At 41.6% G+C, this 14,685-nt stretch overlaps 1 protein-coding gene across 2 annotated transcripts; it reads left to right on the forward strand.

The window, feature by feature from the left end:
- The first annotated feature begins 6,473 nt into the window (after nt 1-6,473).
- Nucleotides 6,474-13,338, forward strand: asb12a (ankyrin repeat and SOCS box-containing 12a). Of its 2 annotated transcripts, none has more exons than XM_036580327.1 (4): nt 6,474-6,502; nt 9,735-9,933; nt 11,740-12,315; nt 12,907-13,338. In XM_036580327.1, the coding sequence occupies exons 2-4, from the start codon at nt 9,744-9,746 to the stop codon at nt 13,059-13,061; spliced, it is 921 nt and encodes a 306-aa protein (XP_036436220.1). In that variant the 5' UTR covers nt 6,474-6,502; nt 9,735-9,743; the 3' UTR covers nt 13,062-13,338. The 2 variants fall into 2 exon arrangements, with proteins under 2 accessions (XP_036436220.1, XP_036436219.1); XM_036580326.1 differs by lacking the exon at nt 6,474-6,502 and adding an exon at nt 8,050-8,142.
- The last annotated feature ends 1,347 nt before the right edge of the window (nt 13,339-14,685 follow it).

Here is a 14,685-nt window from a genome sequence, read left to right on the forward strand (position 1 = left end):
CTCAAAACGATCATAAAACAGTGTCTCAGTCATCAGGCAGTGAATTCATAACCATTTCATGTAGTAACTTTCTGTGAGGAGCTTTCAGAGGTGGACGTCTGGTTCTGTCCAGAGAGCCAGAGAAATTTAGAGCGCCGTAACTCGGCGAAAATAAGAGTAACCGACTCCAAACTCCAAAGGTCAGTAGAGCGTGATGTGCGAGCTCTGGATCACATTGCTACACACTTAAAAATGATGGTTCTTCAAGAGTTCTTTAGTAAAGAACATGGTTCTGTATAGAAGCATGAACACTCAAAGAACCTTTTGCATGATTAAAGAATTCTTTGCACTGTGAAATGGTTCTTCAGATTGATGGAGAATGTGCTGTATGTGGTTCTCTATAGCACCAAAAGGGGTCTTCTATTGTTACAAGGGACAGATTATAACCATAGACAAACCCTGTTTGGTGCTATACAGAACCCTTTTCAAAAAGGTTCTATATAGAACAATACACAGCACATGACTGTTGTCGGAACAAAACCTTGTATCCCAATTTTTTATCGTGTTTCAGTTTTTTTACATAATTTAAAAATGTCTGTTTTTCTTTACATTGTATATAAATTTCATGATGAATGGACCAAAAGAAATGACACAAAATGACATGGAAAAAATTCTGGTTCCATTGACTTACATTAAAAGTAAAGTAGGTTTTTTCCTTCTCCTTTAAAGTTACCGTTTTGGAGATACGAGGTTTTGCTCCGACAACAGTGATATACTCCATCAATCTGAAGAATGATTTTATAATTTGAAGAACCCTTTAATCATGCAAAGGGCTCTTGAAGTGTTCATGGTTCTATATAGAACCATTTTCTTTACTAAAGAAGCCTTGAAGAGCCATTATTTTTAAGAGTGTGATCTTCAGGAAACCTGAGATACAGACCACGAAATGACCAGAGCTCCTCACCTGTCGTCATCGGATTTGAACCGCCATCGTCGAGCAGTAAAATCGTCAGATCGACTAGTCTCTGCATCCCCTTTTGTGCTCATCAGTGCATGTTTACAGCAAACAGCCAATCACATGAGGAGGAGTCAAGCAGCTAAATTTCAGGAGCAAGAAATTACACTGCAGGAATATTAGAAAGGAAAATGTCAATAATGGTGGAAAACAGCATTTTTAGCACTACCTCTGCATGAACAGCAGTGCTTTTGCTGGCTTTACTTGAACCCTATTCAGTCGAGTCAGGTGGTCTTTGTCATTTTTCAGTATAACTTTTATTCATTGGCATGAAAAGTTTTTTTTCTAACATTGATTTATCCCTGTTATGGCGCACGTCACATACCGTCAGGAGTTGTCATGACAGATTATGTCCAGTAATATGTGTTGTGTTATCATTAACAGCAGTTTTCTAGACAGCAGCCTTAATGTTTGATTTCTTTCGTACGACAGACGTGTTTACATCTCCATTCAGATATTTTGTCTACGTGTTTTTTTTAATGTAGAATTAACTGATTGGCTTTTAAAAATGCATATTAAATGTCAGGTCTGACCTTTAGTTTACATATGTTTATATGTGTTTAGTTTATATGACTTCCAACCGTGCGTGAGCTCCTGCTGGTGTGGGTTAAACATCTGGATAGTAGAGATAGAATTAGAGGTCTGCACGGGAGTGTCAGTCCCGCTCCTGCAGAAAATCGGAATCATTAGTCCCTCTCCCACCCGCGTAGTTCCGTCTAGGCGAACTGACATCCAATATCTGACAGTCTGTTCAAATGAATTATTCTCTGCTGAAATAACACAGCAGTCATAGTTATCAGGCTCATTGTGAGTAACTTCACCAAACGCCATTTATTCCCAGTAAACACAAAGCAGCAATTATTGGTCATTTTTGATGTTTTGCTGGGCAGCTGTGGCCGTCAGACTGAAGGCTCCGCTGTCTACGAGAATTTGCATGTTGTTCACGTGATCAACTGCTTCTCAGGTCTTTAGATTTTATTGTTTAACTGTTAGCATTATTTATATATATATATATATATATATATATAAATCTTATTGCGATTTATTTTATGAGCTTTTTATATTGGTTTTATTTCAGTGCTGAAAAATTTTAATGCTTAACTTTTATAGCACCAGCGTTAAATGCTCAAAGTTTACGTAACGCCCTGTGACGGCTAGCTAGAGTGTGCTTAGCGTGTGACGTAATACATCATGAGCATCAGACGTTGGCATGTCATGACAGTAACAGCTAATGATAACACGACACTGTTATATTACTAAGGCCCGAAACGTACTTCACACAACGACACGAACGCAAATGACGGCGCTCGTTCTTGCGCTGCTGTGGCGGTTAAAGCACTCAGTACTGAAGGAGGCGCTAGAGGACAAATCAGAGAGGATCTGCTGTTATTCCAACAGCCTCAACAGATAAATGTGGATAAGCCACTTTTACGTGAGGCTCCTCTGCTCGTCTGCTATGGCAGTTGAGAAAACACGCTGGCGGTACAGGACTGCTTGGACAGGCTTGGCTGTCTTTATAGCGCCCCCTGCTCAGATTGCAGCTTGCGCTTGCGTTGCGTTATGAAATGCCTCACATAGTTCAAAGCGTCTGTGTTCACATCCTTGCGTGAAGTATGTTTCGGGCCTAAATGTCAGTGTTATGTCAGTGTTATCTGAGCAGGGATCTAGTTGCCGTTACGTTGTGTAAATTATGTTAAGAAAAGCAATGCTTTACATGTGATTGGCTGTTTGGCCCCAAACATCATTAAGGGGTTGCTGAGTGGTCGCTGTGCCGTTCTTCTTTTAATGTTTAGATCTTATTTGTAATATAAAACAAAATAACAGCTGATGATTTGAAGCAGTTCACCAAAAAAAAGCTGAAAAGTGAACCTCACTCAGAAGGCTGGTCCTGATTGGTCAGAAACTCGGCCCTGATTGGTCCAAGAGCTGTTCGTGATCTGAAATCCCAAACCTGACCGGACCTGGAGCAGCTTAGGTGTGCGGCAAAAGTTGCATAGTGATGATTAAAAAAAGAAGAAAATCTAGAAAGCTTTGACAGGGGTGCCCAAACTTCTGCACAAGATTGTGTGTCCATTTATATTTATCTATTACTGTTGCTTTTACAATTGTTTTCAAAAATCTTGTTAATATTTACTGTATACGAAGCAGTAATTTAGCAAAGCCACCCCTAAAGATCAAAAGGTCACATTTTTAGTTCTTTATTTTGGAAATTTAAAAGGAACAAAAGCTGGGAAAAGCACTGCAAACGTCACTGAATCACTGCACTTTTTATCATGTTTTATTTGAGTATTTATTTTACACAATTGTCCACTATTTGTGTTAAAGGGAACACTGTTAAAAATTCAGCTACATGGACTAAAAGGGCTTTTCACTACTGTGAGTTCTCAGGCTGAATGGAGGAAAAGGGAAAATGTAAAACTGCAATATGCAAATATTCTTATTTAAATTAGGAGCCCTTTGCCATAACGAGGCAGTTCCATTACATAAGTCAGGAGACTTAGAACACATTTGTGGGCGGGGCATGTTTATCATAGATACTGTTGCCAGGTTGGACAAACTTTACAGAACTCTGGTAAAAATCCCATCAGATCTATTGAGAAACAGACTCAGTTTAGTTATTCATTTACACTCTTAAAAAAAAGGTTCCTTAGTAAAGGAAATGGTTCTAAATAGAACCATGAACACTCAAAGAACGCTTTGCATGATTAAAAGGTTCTTTGCATGATTAAAAGATTCTTTATATTGATGGAGAATGTGTTTTATATGGTTCTACATATTGTTATGGACTTGACATTGTAACAGTAGAAGAACCCTTTTCAAAAAGGCTCAATGTAGAACCATCTATAGCACATTCTTCATTAATATGAAGAACCATTTAACAATGCAAAGAATGGTTTAATCATGGAAAGGGTTCTTTGAGTTCTATACCATATTCTTTACTAAAGGAACCCCTGAAGAACCATCATTTTCGAGAGTGTAAATGAATCGTGTTGTACAGGTTCTCATTAGGTTGAATGGGATTTTTATCAGTGTTTCGTGGCCACATGGGTAATTTGATTGTATACGCAGATCTTTAAGGGCATTTTTAGAAATACACTATATTGCCAAAGTATTGGCTCGTCTGCCTTCACATGCATATGAACTTGAGTGACATCCCATTCTTAATCCATAGGGTTTAATATGATGTCGGCCCACCCTTTGCAGCTATAACAGCTTCAGCTGTTCTGGGAAGGCTTTCCACAAGGGTTAGGAGTGTTTATGGGAATTTCTGACCATTCTTCCAGAAGCGCATTTGTGAGGTCAAACACTGATGTTGGGTGAGAAGGCCTGGCTCACAGTCTCCACTCTAATTCATCCCAAAGGTGTTCTGTGGGGTTGAGGTCAGGACTCTGTGCAGGCCGGTAAAGTTCTTCCACACCAAACTCGCTCATCCATGTCTTTATAGACCTGCTTTGTGCACTGGTGCACAGTCACGTTGGAACAGGAAGGGGCCAAACTCCCCAAACTGTTCCCACAAAGTTGGGAGCATGAAATTGTCCGAAATCTCTTGGTGCTGAAGCATTAAGAGCTCCTTTCACTGGAACTAAGGGTCCGAGCCCAACTCCTGAAAAACACCCCCACACCAGAATCCCCCCTCCACCAAACTTTACACTCGGCACAATGCAGTCAGACAAGTACCGTCTCCTGGCAACCGCCAAACCCAGACTCGTCCATCGGATTGGCAGACGGAGAAGCGTGATTGGTCACTCCAGAGAACACGTCTCCACTGCTCTAGAGTCCAGTGGCGGCGCTTTACACCACTGCATTCACCGCTTTGCATTGCGCTTGGTGATGTAAGGCTTGGATGCAGCTGCTCGGCCATGGAAACCCATTCCATGAAGCTCTCTACGCTGTTCTTGAGCTGATCTGAAGGCCACATGAAGTTTGGAGGTCTGTAGCGATTGACTCTGCAGAACATTGGTGACCTCTGTGCACTATGCGCCTCAGCATCCGCTGACCCCGCTCTGTCATTTTACGTGGCCGACCACTTCGTGGCTGAGTGGCTGTCGTTCCCAATCGCTTCCACTTTGTTATGATACCACTGACAGCTGACTGTGGAATATTTAGTAGTGAGGAAATTTCATGACTGGACTTGTTGCACAGGTGGCATCCGGTCACGGTACCACGCTGGTGTTCACTGAGCTCCTGAGAGCGACTCATTCTTTCACTAATGTCTGTAGAAGCAGTCTGCAGGCTTGGGTGCTCGGTTTTATATACCTGTGGCCATGGAAGTGATTGGAACACCTGAGTTCAGGGGTGAGTGAATACTTTTGGCAATATAGAGTATTTCTTGGATTAATTTCCTGTAATGATTGGGAATCTGATCCCAGGGTCCTCTTAAAACATTTCTGTGAAATCCAAACAAATCTGTAATGAGGGTGGAAGAAAATAATCGAGTCTTAAACATATTGCAGTTTTTTCTTGAAAGATTCTGCATTCAAGCGCAAAATATCCTCAAGCTTTAATGTGTAAATAGTTTTTGCATAAAGTTTAACAGTCACGTCTTTGCAGCCTGAATCGAAATTGAACTGGATCTTGAGGTGCCTAAATATTCCCACCCTAATACTTACTGAAGATCCTTCACATAGCTTGGAATGTCATTTAAAATGAACCAACCTGTGCCTGAACATTGGATGTTTTTCTATAGTGTGAAATGCAGATGTATTGTGTATAACATCAGCAGGTGGTCCATGTGTGTGTTTTTATATTTTAATCTTGGGAACCCACTTAGTGATTTATTGGAACAGTGTATTTTATTTTACAAAGGATTCTGGCCCTGTGAATATCGTGACGTGAAACTTCCTGTGGGTTTGTTTGTCAGAGGCACATGCCTTGTAATTTTGCTTTCTTGTAATGTTTGTAAAGAGACTCTAACCATGTAAACTAATGGAAAACAAATTATGTTTGAAAGCCAGTTAATTAACGTCTGCCCTTATTTGTATGCTTGATTTTAAATTTCAAAGCAATAGTCAGGAGAGAAAATGTGAAATGTTTCAAAATGTATTTTGCATTCTATAATTTTCATTTTTGCAAAAAAATATATTTTCATAATTTTACTGTGCACTTCTATGAATGCTTTTTTTTGCACTGCCTTTTTTTTTTAAACATGCATCCTTTTTATATTTTGCATTAAATAAACCAAACATTTTTTTACTGTTTTTGCTGTAATTCATTTTCTTATGATTTTTTTTACAAATATTTTAATCATGCACGTCGGTGAAAGTTGTCATTTTGTTTCATTTTTTTATTTTTTGCACCATTTTTTCCACTTGATTTTAGTCAATAAATATTTTTTAAAATTTGTATTTATATACGTGCGTCCATGTATTTATTTATTTTTTTATTTTTCATCCAGTAAATCCACCAATTTTTGAAGCGCCTGAGGTGTATGTTTTCATTTAGCAAAATAAAAGTCTTACCACGTGACGAATTCTGGCCAATCGGAAAGGTTCCAGCTGCTACTAGCCGGTGAGTGTCCTTGAGAGAAGCTAACGAGATATAAATAACAAAAATATCACATAAAACCCCGTTTATTTGGCATTTTCGGCATAAATTTCGTGTCTTAATTCTTTAAATTTGGTGTTGAGCACTTTTGGAAATGAATTACGAGCAGATAAATGTCTGTAATGGCTAATTAGGCGCGCTTGTCCGTTTTGTTTACATCAGATGAGCAACTTTAGCAGTAATTTCTGTAACGTTTTTATCTTTAAACTACAGATTAATACTATTTTGGGTTTTAGGAGGGTTAATTTTATTAAATGTGAGTCTAAAATGTGAACAATTTTCACTCCAGAGCCTCTTGTTTCCTGTTCCCTAGCTTTGTATTCGAATTCTCCGTTCCACCTTAAATGCTGCAGCAAAAACATTCCGCCGCCTGAAGCGCTAGAATGGAACTGCTGCAGCATTTAAGGTGGAACGGGAAGTTCGAATTACAAGCTAACTTTAGCTTCGTCTAATTAGCTGCCTGGCTAACAGGATAGATGGGTGGGTTTTGTATTAAGCTTAGAGGAACTTTTAGAGGCTTTTAATAGCGAACAAAATGATTATTTTCAGAATTTGAACCCCTTTTTCAATACTAGTGGTCACCAAATCAGTGGAGATCCTCATTTGGTTTCAACCTACACTTAAAAAAGGTGGTTCTTTAGTAAAGGCAGTAGGTCTGTTGAGAACCATGAGTTCTTAATTTAACAATTTGGATGCCTAAATGGTTCTTTGCATGGCGAAACGGTTCTAGATGACTATATAGCGCCAAAAAAGGTTCTGTTATTATTATGATGTCAAGTTTGTAAAAATATAAGAATCTTTTTGGTGCTATATAGAACCATTTTCAAAAAGGCTTTATATAGAACCATATGCACACATTCTCCATCAATTTGAAGTACCATTTTACCATGTAAGCAAGATTTGGTTCTGTATAGCAGTGGTTCTCTGTATGGTTAAATGTTCTTCAGATTGTATGTGGTTCTATCACCAAAAAGTGTTCTTCTGTTGTGGCAATGTCAAGCTTTTTTTGAACTATTTTCAAAAAGGTTCTACATAGAAACATATATAACACATTCTCCCTCACCTTTTAAGCATGAAATGGTTCTATATAGAACTCATGTTTCTAAATAGAACCATTCACTTTACTAAAGAACCCTTGAAGGGACATTTTTAAGCGCGTGTTAAGTGTGTGAGATTTGGATTCGAACTGGAGGAGTTTATATACACTCTTAAAAAAGATGGTGCTTTAAGGGTTCTTTAGTACAGAAAATGGTTCTGTATAGAACCGTGAACACTCAGAGAACCCTTTGCGTGATTGAGGGTTCTTTGCATCGTCACATTGATGGAAAATGTGCTGTAGATTGTGATATATAGAACCCTTTTCAAAAAGGTTGTGTATAGTTCCACGTACAACACATTCTACATCAATCTGTAGAACACTTATGTGATGTAAAGAACCATTAAAACATTGCAAAGGGTTCTTTGAGTGTTCATAGTTCTATATAGAACCTTTTTTTTTTTTGATTAAAGAACAGCCACAGCGGAGTTTACAGCTGCTCAGGAGACTGCAGACTGCAGGACAGGGGCGGAACTGCTCTGGCGACTGACCAGTCAAAACAGAGTGGGTGAGCTGACCAATCAGAGCACACTGGGCTCGTCGGGAGGCGGGGCTTAAAGACACAGGAGCTCTAACAGAGCATTTCAGACAGAGGGTGGATAGAGACGAACAGTATGAGGAAAATAATGTGTTTTTGGAACATTGAAGCTGTAAATCTGCTCTAGTAGAGCAACAATAAAATTATGAACATTGAATATGAATCTAAAAGGTCCCCTTTAGTCAGTAATATCACGTTTTACCCCCCCGCAAAGTAGGGTTGCCAGGTGTCCGGCTCTGAGCTCTGATGTCTGGTGCATTTTAATGCCTGGTTGATCTCTAAATGCATTTCATCTATTGAAGCAGATAAAGAGCCGTTCTAGTCTTGTCATTATACCTGTCTCTCTCTCTCTCTCTCTCTCTCTCTCGTTTGCTCGCTCACAGGCTGGTGCAGGGCTGGTTGCGTCCTGCGGCTGCGTCCCAAATCACTGCACTAAATAGCACCTTCAGCGGTGCAGTTACTATTCTGAACATGCCATTTAGTGTTCGGCTTGAAAACCAGCCTGTGTTTAGGCTCAGTTAGGCTCCGTTATGGTTCAGCTTAGGATAGGGCTGGATAATATGACGATATATATCGTTATCATGATAAATTATGTCACACTACAGTACAATATGCTTTTCTGAACATATTGTCTATATCGTCAGTATTTGTAGACACTGACCAACTGCATGGTTCATTATAAAGAGAGCCAAATTAGTCAGGTTTAACTGGTTTTAGTGCCAAATATGGAATAAAAACATTGTGTTAATAGTTTTTGATAGTATTTTTTAAAATGTAGCACTACTGGCTCTTTTTTCTCTGTTCCAACTGATCAGATGAATAAATAAATAAAATCTCATTTTATACATGATGATGGATTTAGTGACGAATATTGAATTAAAAAATCATTGTGTTTACAGTTTTTAATTGTATTTCTAAAAATGTAGCCCTACCGGTTCTTTTTTCTCTGGTCCAACATATGAGAACATAAATATCATGACGTATCGTGTATCATGAAAAATACTTGAAGTATCGCGGTATTGTATTTTTGCCATATTGCCCACCTCTAAAGAGGAACATCTTAAAGCTTCACATAGTATAAACATTTTTTTTTTACCAATTTAAGCATGAAACTCTCTGTTCTAGAGAAACTTACCGAGTCAGAATCGTTCACAGTGGTGGTGATAGGAACCAGACGTCCACCTCTAAAAGCTCCCTCACAGAAAGTCACTACTTGAAATGGTTATGAATTCACTGCCTGATGACTGAGACACTGTTTTATGGGAGTTTTGAGAAGATTTTGACCTTAAACTCCATTCATGGTGGAGGGATACATAGTATGCAGGGCGCTGTGAGGCAAAATAGTCCCCAAAGAAAACTTATTATTTCAGATTTTCCACTATTTTCCATCATCAATATTCCATATAAACTCAGAAGACTCGTGTAGGTTCACTGGTGGTTCTGGATAGTAAATAAAATGTCTATATTTGTGTTGTAGTCATGGCGACGTCTGGTTCCTATCACCACCACTGTAAAGAGATCTGAACTCGTTACAGCTGTTTTCATCTCCTTTGTTTCTCCAGGTGTGGTCGATGCTGCAGCTGCGTCCCGCGGAGGAGGACGAGTACGCTGCTGAGAGCTTGGAGCTGAACCGCGCCGCGGCTAACGATGACCACTTCCTGCTGGAGGAGCTGCTGTCACAGGAGCGCTACAGGAAGTGCATCAACCAGCGCAGCGGCTGGGGCGTTCCCAGCACACCTTTACGCATGGCCGCCTCTAAAGGTGCAGATCTTTCTCACACAGACTGGGCGCTGCATGTTAAATCTACATAGAAAGAAGTGGTTCTTGTTTATCGGGGCTCACAGAACCCTGTGTTGCCCCTTTTAGGGTTTACAGTTTAGTCCAAGTCTAGGCTTAAAGTCAGGAGGAATGTGGAATCATAACTAACTGAGCGTGTTCACTCCATGATAGGTTGGGGATTTTAGGAGTAGGGTTGCCAGATTTCAGCCATGTCAAAATCAGCTCTTGCGTGCGTTAAAACAGTGTGATAACTGTCCGGTTTATTTCAGTTGTTTTTACATTTTTCTTCATATGTTAAAAATGCACAAATAAAACATGGACATTATAGGTTAAACTCCTTAAATGCTGTAGAAATAAACTTTGAAACTTTGAAAAATATAATATTGTGATACTTCAAAAAATTTCCATGATACCAATACATAACAATATTTATTTTTTCAGACGTTTGATCAGCTGGAACTGAGAAAAAAGAGCCAGTAGTGCTACATTTTAAAAAATGATCAAAAACTATTAACACAGAGATTTTAATTCAGTAGTTAGCAGTAAATCCAGGTAAACAAGACTAAGTTTGCTCTCTATATAATGAAACAAGCAGTTGGTCAGTGTCTACAGGTACTGACGATATCCACAATATGTTCAGAAAAGCATAGGATATAGGACAAGATTCACTGATGCTGGATGGTTCTGGAACACAAATGCCACTCCAGTTCATCCCAAACATATTGGATGATCTTTCTCACACAGACTGGGCACTGCATGTTAAATCTACATAGAAAAGCACTGACCAATAGAATGGGGCGCTCTGGAGAAGCCGTGTGAGCCTGAGGTCATCATCAAGTTACTCTTGATGTGTTACTCTTTATTAATCCCACAACAGGGACTCAGCAACCCATCTGTGCAGTGAAACACCCACAATCACGCTAGTGAACATGTACACACTAGGGGGAAGTGAGCACACCTGCCCGGAGCGGTGGGCAGCCTTACCCGCAGCGCCCGGGGAGTAGTTGGGTGTTAGGTGCACTTTAGTCATGTCCTGTCGGCTCAGAGGAATCGAACCGGCGACTTTCCGGTCACAGGGCTGGTTCCCTAACCTCCAGCCCATAACTGCCCCAAAAAAGGTCCATGGCCTCTACGCTGGACCCCCACCTCCTCTGTCATCCTTTGCACCTCCTAGAGATCAGCTCGTCTGAATGAGCCCTGTGTCCCTGGACGTCCCTCCTGCTGCATATGTTGCTCCTAAATGTGCTCAGTGTTAGTGATGCTTTCACAGATGTACGGGTCCCACTGCTGCATTTTGAGCTTCATGTTGGTAACAATCTGGATGTTCTTTCTCTTCTCTGGCCTGGAGAACACGGCACCCATTATTTCCATAAACAGTCTGAAAGGCGACTCGTCAGACCACAGGTACTTGTCTCCACTGAGCATCAGTCCATTTCTGATGAGCTCGAGCCCAAAGAAGTTGGCGGCGTTTCTAGACGCTGTTAATAAATGACTTCCGCTGTGCAACTGTTTGGATGCAGCAACGGACAGTGTTTTTTTAATAAAAGTATTTTAAGGCACATTTTTCAGGCATCAGCTTCAGAATATTTACAGAAAATAAAGTTAATCAGATCAAACATTAAATATTTCGTATTTGTCAAATTTTTTGTTTAAATATCAGTAGATTAACAATTTGCTTTGTTTTGTGTGCATTTCGCATATTTTTTGGAAGTGAGGTTTGCACATTCATGAGTAAATTGAGCTTCACACCTCTAATGGAACCCGATAAAGTAAACTGTATGTGTTTAGGTCACCTGCGCTGTCTGCAGCTGCTGCTGGCCCACGGTGCGGAGGTGGACAGCGTAGACGTGAAGGCTCAGACGCCGCTGTTCTCCGCCGTTTGTGGCCGTTACCTTGGCTGTGTTCTGGCTCTGCTCCGCGCCGGCGCCGACCCCAGCGGAAACCTCCGGAACAGCAGCTCCCCCGTGCTGACGGCCGCCCGCGAGGGGGACGCCGAAATCCTCCGCCAGCTCCTGCGCCACGGCGCCGAGGTCAACGCCAGGTCGAAGGTCACGCTGTGGACGTCCGGCGTGGCCGTGTGCAGCGGGCCGCTCTACCTGGCGGCCGTCTACGGTCACCTGGACTGTTTCAGAATCCTACTGCTGTACGGGGCCGACCCCAACTACAACTGGCCCGAGGACAAAGCGTCCGGCCGGGCGGTGCCAGCCAGGAAGACGGTGCTGGAGATGTGCCTCAGACACGGCTGCAGCGTGGAGTTCATCAGACTGCTGATCGAGTTTGGAGCCAACGTCTACTTACCTACACTGATCATAGAGAAGAGCACCAAACAGAACGAGGCCCTGGAACTGCTGCTGAGAGAGAGAGGTAACGAGAGAGGGAGAGAGAGAGGGAGGGAAAAGAGAGAAGAAGGGAGGCAGGAGAAAGAATTTATGGAAAAAGTAAAAGGAAAGAGAGAGAGATAAATTAGACAAAAAAGAAGACAGAACAGAAGAAGTAGAGAGGAAGAAGAAATAAAAGATCAAAGGCTTTGTTTTTCCCAATATTATGTTATTAAACAGTAATAATACATTTTAAATGCTTCCACCTTAATTATCTTCTCTTTCGCTCTCTCTCTCTCCTTCACCTCCTTCTCTTCTTCTATCTGTTTCTCTCTCTTCTTTCACTCCTTCTCTCTTCTTTCTCTTCTCTCTCTCCTCTCTCCCCTCTCTCTCCCCCTCTCTCCCTCTCTCTCCCCCTCTTCTCTCTCTTTCTCTCTCTCCCCCCCTCCTCTCTCTCCCCCCTCTCTCTCCCTCTCCCCCTCTTCTCTCTCTCTCTCTCTCTCTCCCCATCTTCTATCTCTCTTTCTCTCTCCTCCCTTTCTCTCTCTGTCCTTTCTTTCTCTTCTCTTCTCTTCTCTCTCTCTCTCTCTCTCTCTCTCTCTACCCCCCCTTTCTCCCCCCCCCCCCCCCCCCCCAGGCTGTCCCAGGTCGTTGGTGTCTCAGTGCAGGCTGGTGATCCGTCGGCACCTGAAGCAGGTGAACAGGATTCAGGCTATAGACTGTCTGGACGTGCCTCCGAGACTCTTAAACTATCTCAAACACAAGCCTACGGACTGCAGCGCTGCCCACTGACCGCTTCACACGCTCGGCCGTGCCTTCAGAACCTTCCACAGACGAGAGAGAGAGAGAGAGAGAGAGAGAGATGTAAATAAACGATACAGACTGGAATATTGTACTCAAATAGACTCATCTCTGTGTGTCAGTTTACAACCTGGAGTCTGACTGGAGTGATCAGTGAAGGGGAACTCCACAGTTTTTTCAAGTTTTTTGCTTAGTGATAGGAATCAGACGTCACCATGACTACAGCACAAATATAGACATTTTATTTACTATCCAGAACCACCAGTGAATCTACACGAGTCTTCTGAGTTTATATGGAATGTTAATGATGGAAAATTGTGGAAAACCTGAAATAATAAGTTTTCTTTGGGGACTATTTTGCCTCACAGCGCCCTGCGTGTATCCCTCCACCATGAATGGAGTTTAAGGCCAAAACTATCATAATCAGTGTCTCAGTCATCAGGCAGTGAATTCATAACCATTTCATGTAGTAACTTTCTGTGAGGGAGCTTTTAGAGGTGGACGTCTGGTTCCTATCACCACCACTGTGAACAATTCTGACTCTGTAAGTTTCTCTAGAACCGAGCGTTTCACACCAAACCACCCTGGACGACTCTGTTTATGTCTTAAAATTGCAGGGAACACAAAGTAAAATATTACAAATGTTTGTATGATGCTAAACCTGAGTGTTCTCAAGCTTGAATGAAAAAGTGTAAGATAAAAATATGAAAAAACTTGACATAAAAATACTAATCAGACCTACCTGAGAACTGTGTGGGCGTGGCTAATGAGCAGCTTGATTGGCAGCTCTCTGTTAAACACTCCTAGAAGGGTCCTGGGTCTTTAACCATTTAATCATGCAGAACTTTTGAAAAATCAGTGGAGCTTCCCTTTAATGTCAAGTTGTAAACGTCATACTTCACTGGAAAATAAAACACCTGCTTTTTATATTTTTTGTGGTTATTTTGTGTTTCTTTGCTCTGGGCAGATGACGCCACTTACTGCAGACACAGAAATGCTGCTCTGCCTCAGAAAAAAGCCCAAAATAAACTGAGATAATGATTCTGAGAGTCTTAATTAACTTCCTCATATATAAATAGAAACGTTACTCTGCCTGTGTGCGGCTGTTTGTTTGGGATTTGCCTCATTAGCCTGTTATTCTCCACTCTGAAGCTGGGTGGTTGCCATGGTGCCCTGGGTGGTTGCTAAGGTGTTGCTAGGTGGTTGCCATGGTATCCCTGGTGGTTACTAGGGTGTTGCTAGTTGGTTGCTGTGATATCCCCGGTGGTTGCTAAGGTGTTGCTAGGTGGTTGCTATGGTATCTCCACTGGTTGCTGTAGTATCCCAGGTAGTTGCTAAGGTATTGCTAGGTGATTGCCATGGTATCCCCCAGGCGGTTGCTAGGGTGTTGCTATGTGGTTGCCATGGTATCCTCGGTGGTTACTAGGGTGTTGCTAGGTGGTTTCTATGGTATCTCCAGTGGTTGCTATGGTGTCCTGGGTGGTTGCTATGGTATCCCAGGTGGATGCTAGGGTGTTGCTAGTTGGTTGCTGTGGAATTCCCAGTAGTTGCGAGATGATTGCCATGGTATCCCCCAGGTGGATGCTAGGGTGTTGCTAGGTGGTTGCTATGGTAT

The sequence above is a fragment of the Colossoma macropomum genome, unplaced genomic scaffold (genome assembly GCF_904425465.1).
Source record: "Colossoma macropomum unplaced genomic scaffold, Colossoma_macropomum, whole genome shotgun sequence".
Classification (NCBI taxonomy): domain Eukaryota; kingdom Metazoa; phylum Chordata; class Actinopteri; order Characiformes; family Serrasalmidae; genus Colossoma; species Colossoma macropomum.

What these genes read in the sequence shown, in the direction of transcription:
- asb12a (XM_036580327.1), top strand. Translation starts at nt 9,744, where the DNA reads ATGCTGCAGCTGCGTCCCGCGGAGGAGGACGAGTACGCTGCTGAGAGC. An exon ending in ACGCATGGCCGCCTCTAAAG is followed by an intron (nt 9,934 to 11,739) that starts GTGCAGATCTTT and finishes GTATGTGTTTAG; the next exon opens with GTCACCTGCGCTGTCTGCAG. An exon ending in ACTGCTGCTGAGAGAGAGAG is followed by an intron (nt 12,316 to 12,906) that starts GTAACGAGAGAG and finishes CCCCCCCCCCAG; the next exon opens with GCTGTCCCAGGTCGTTGGTG.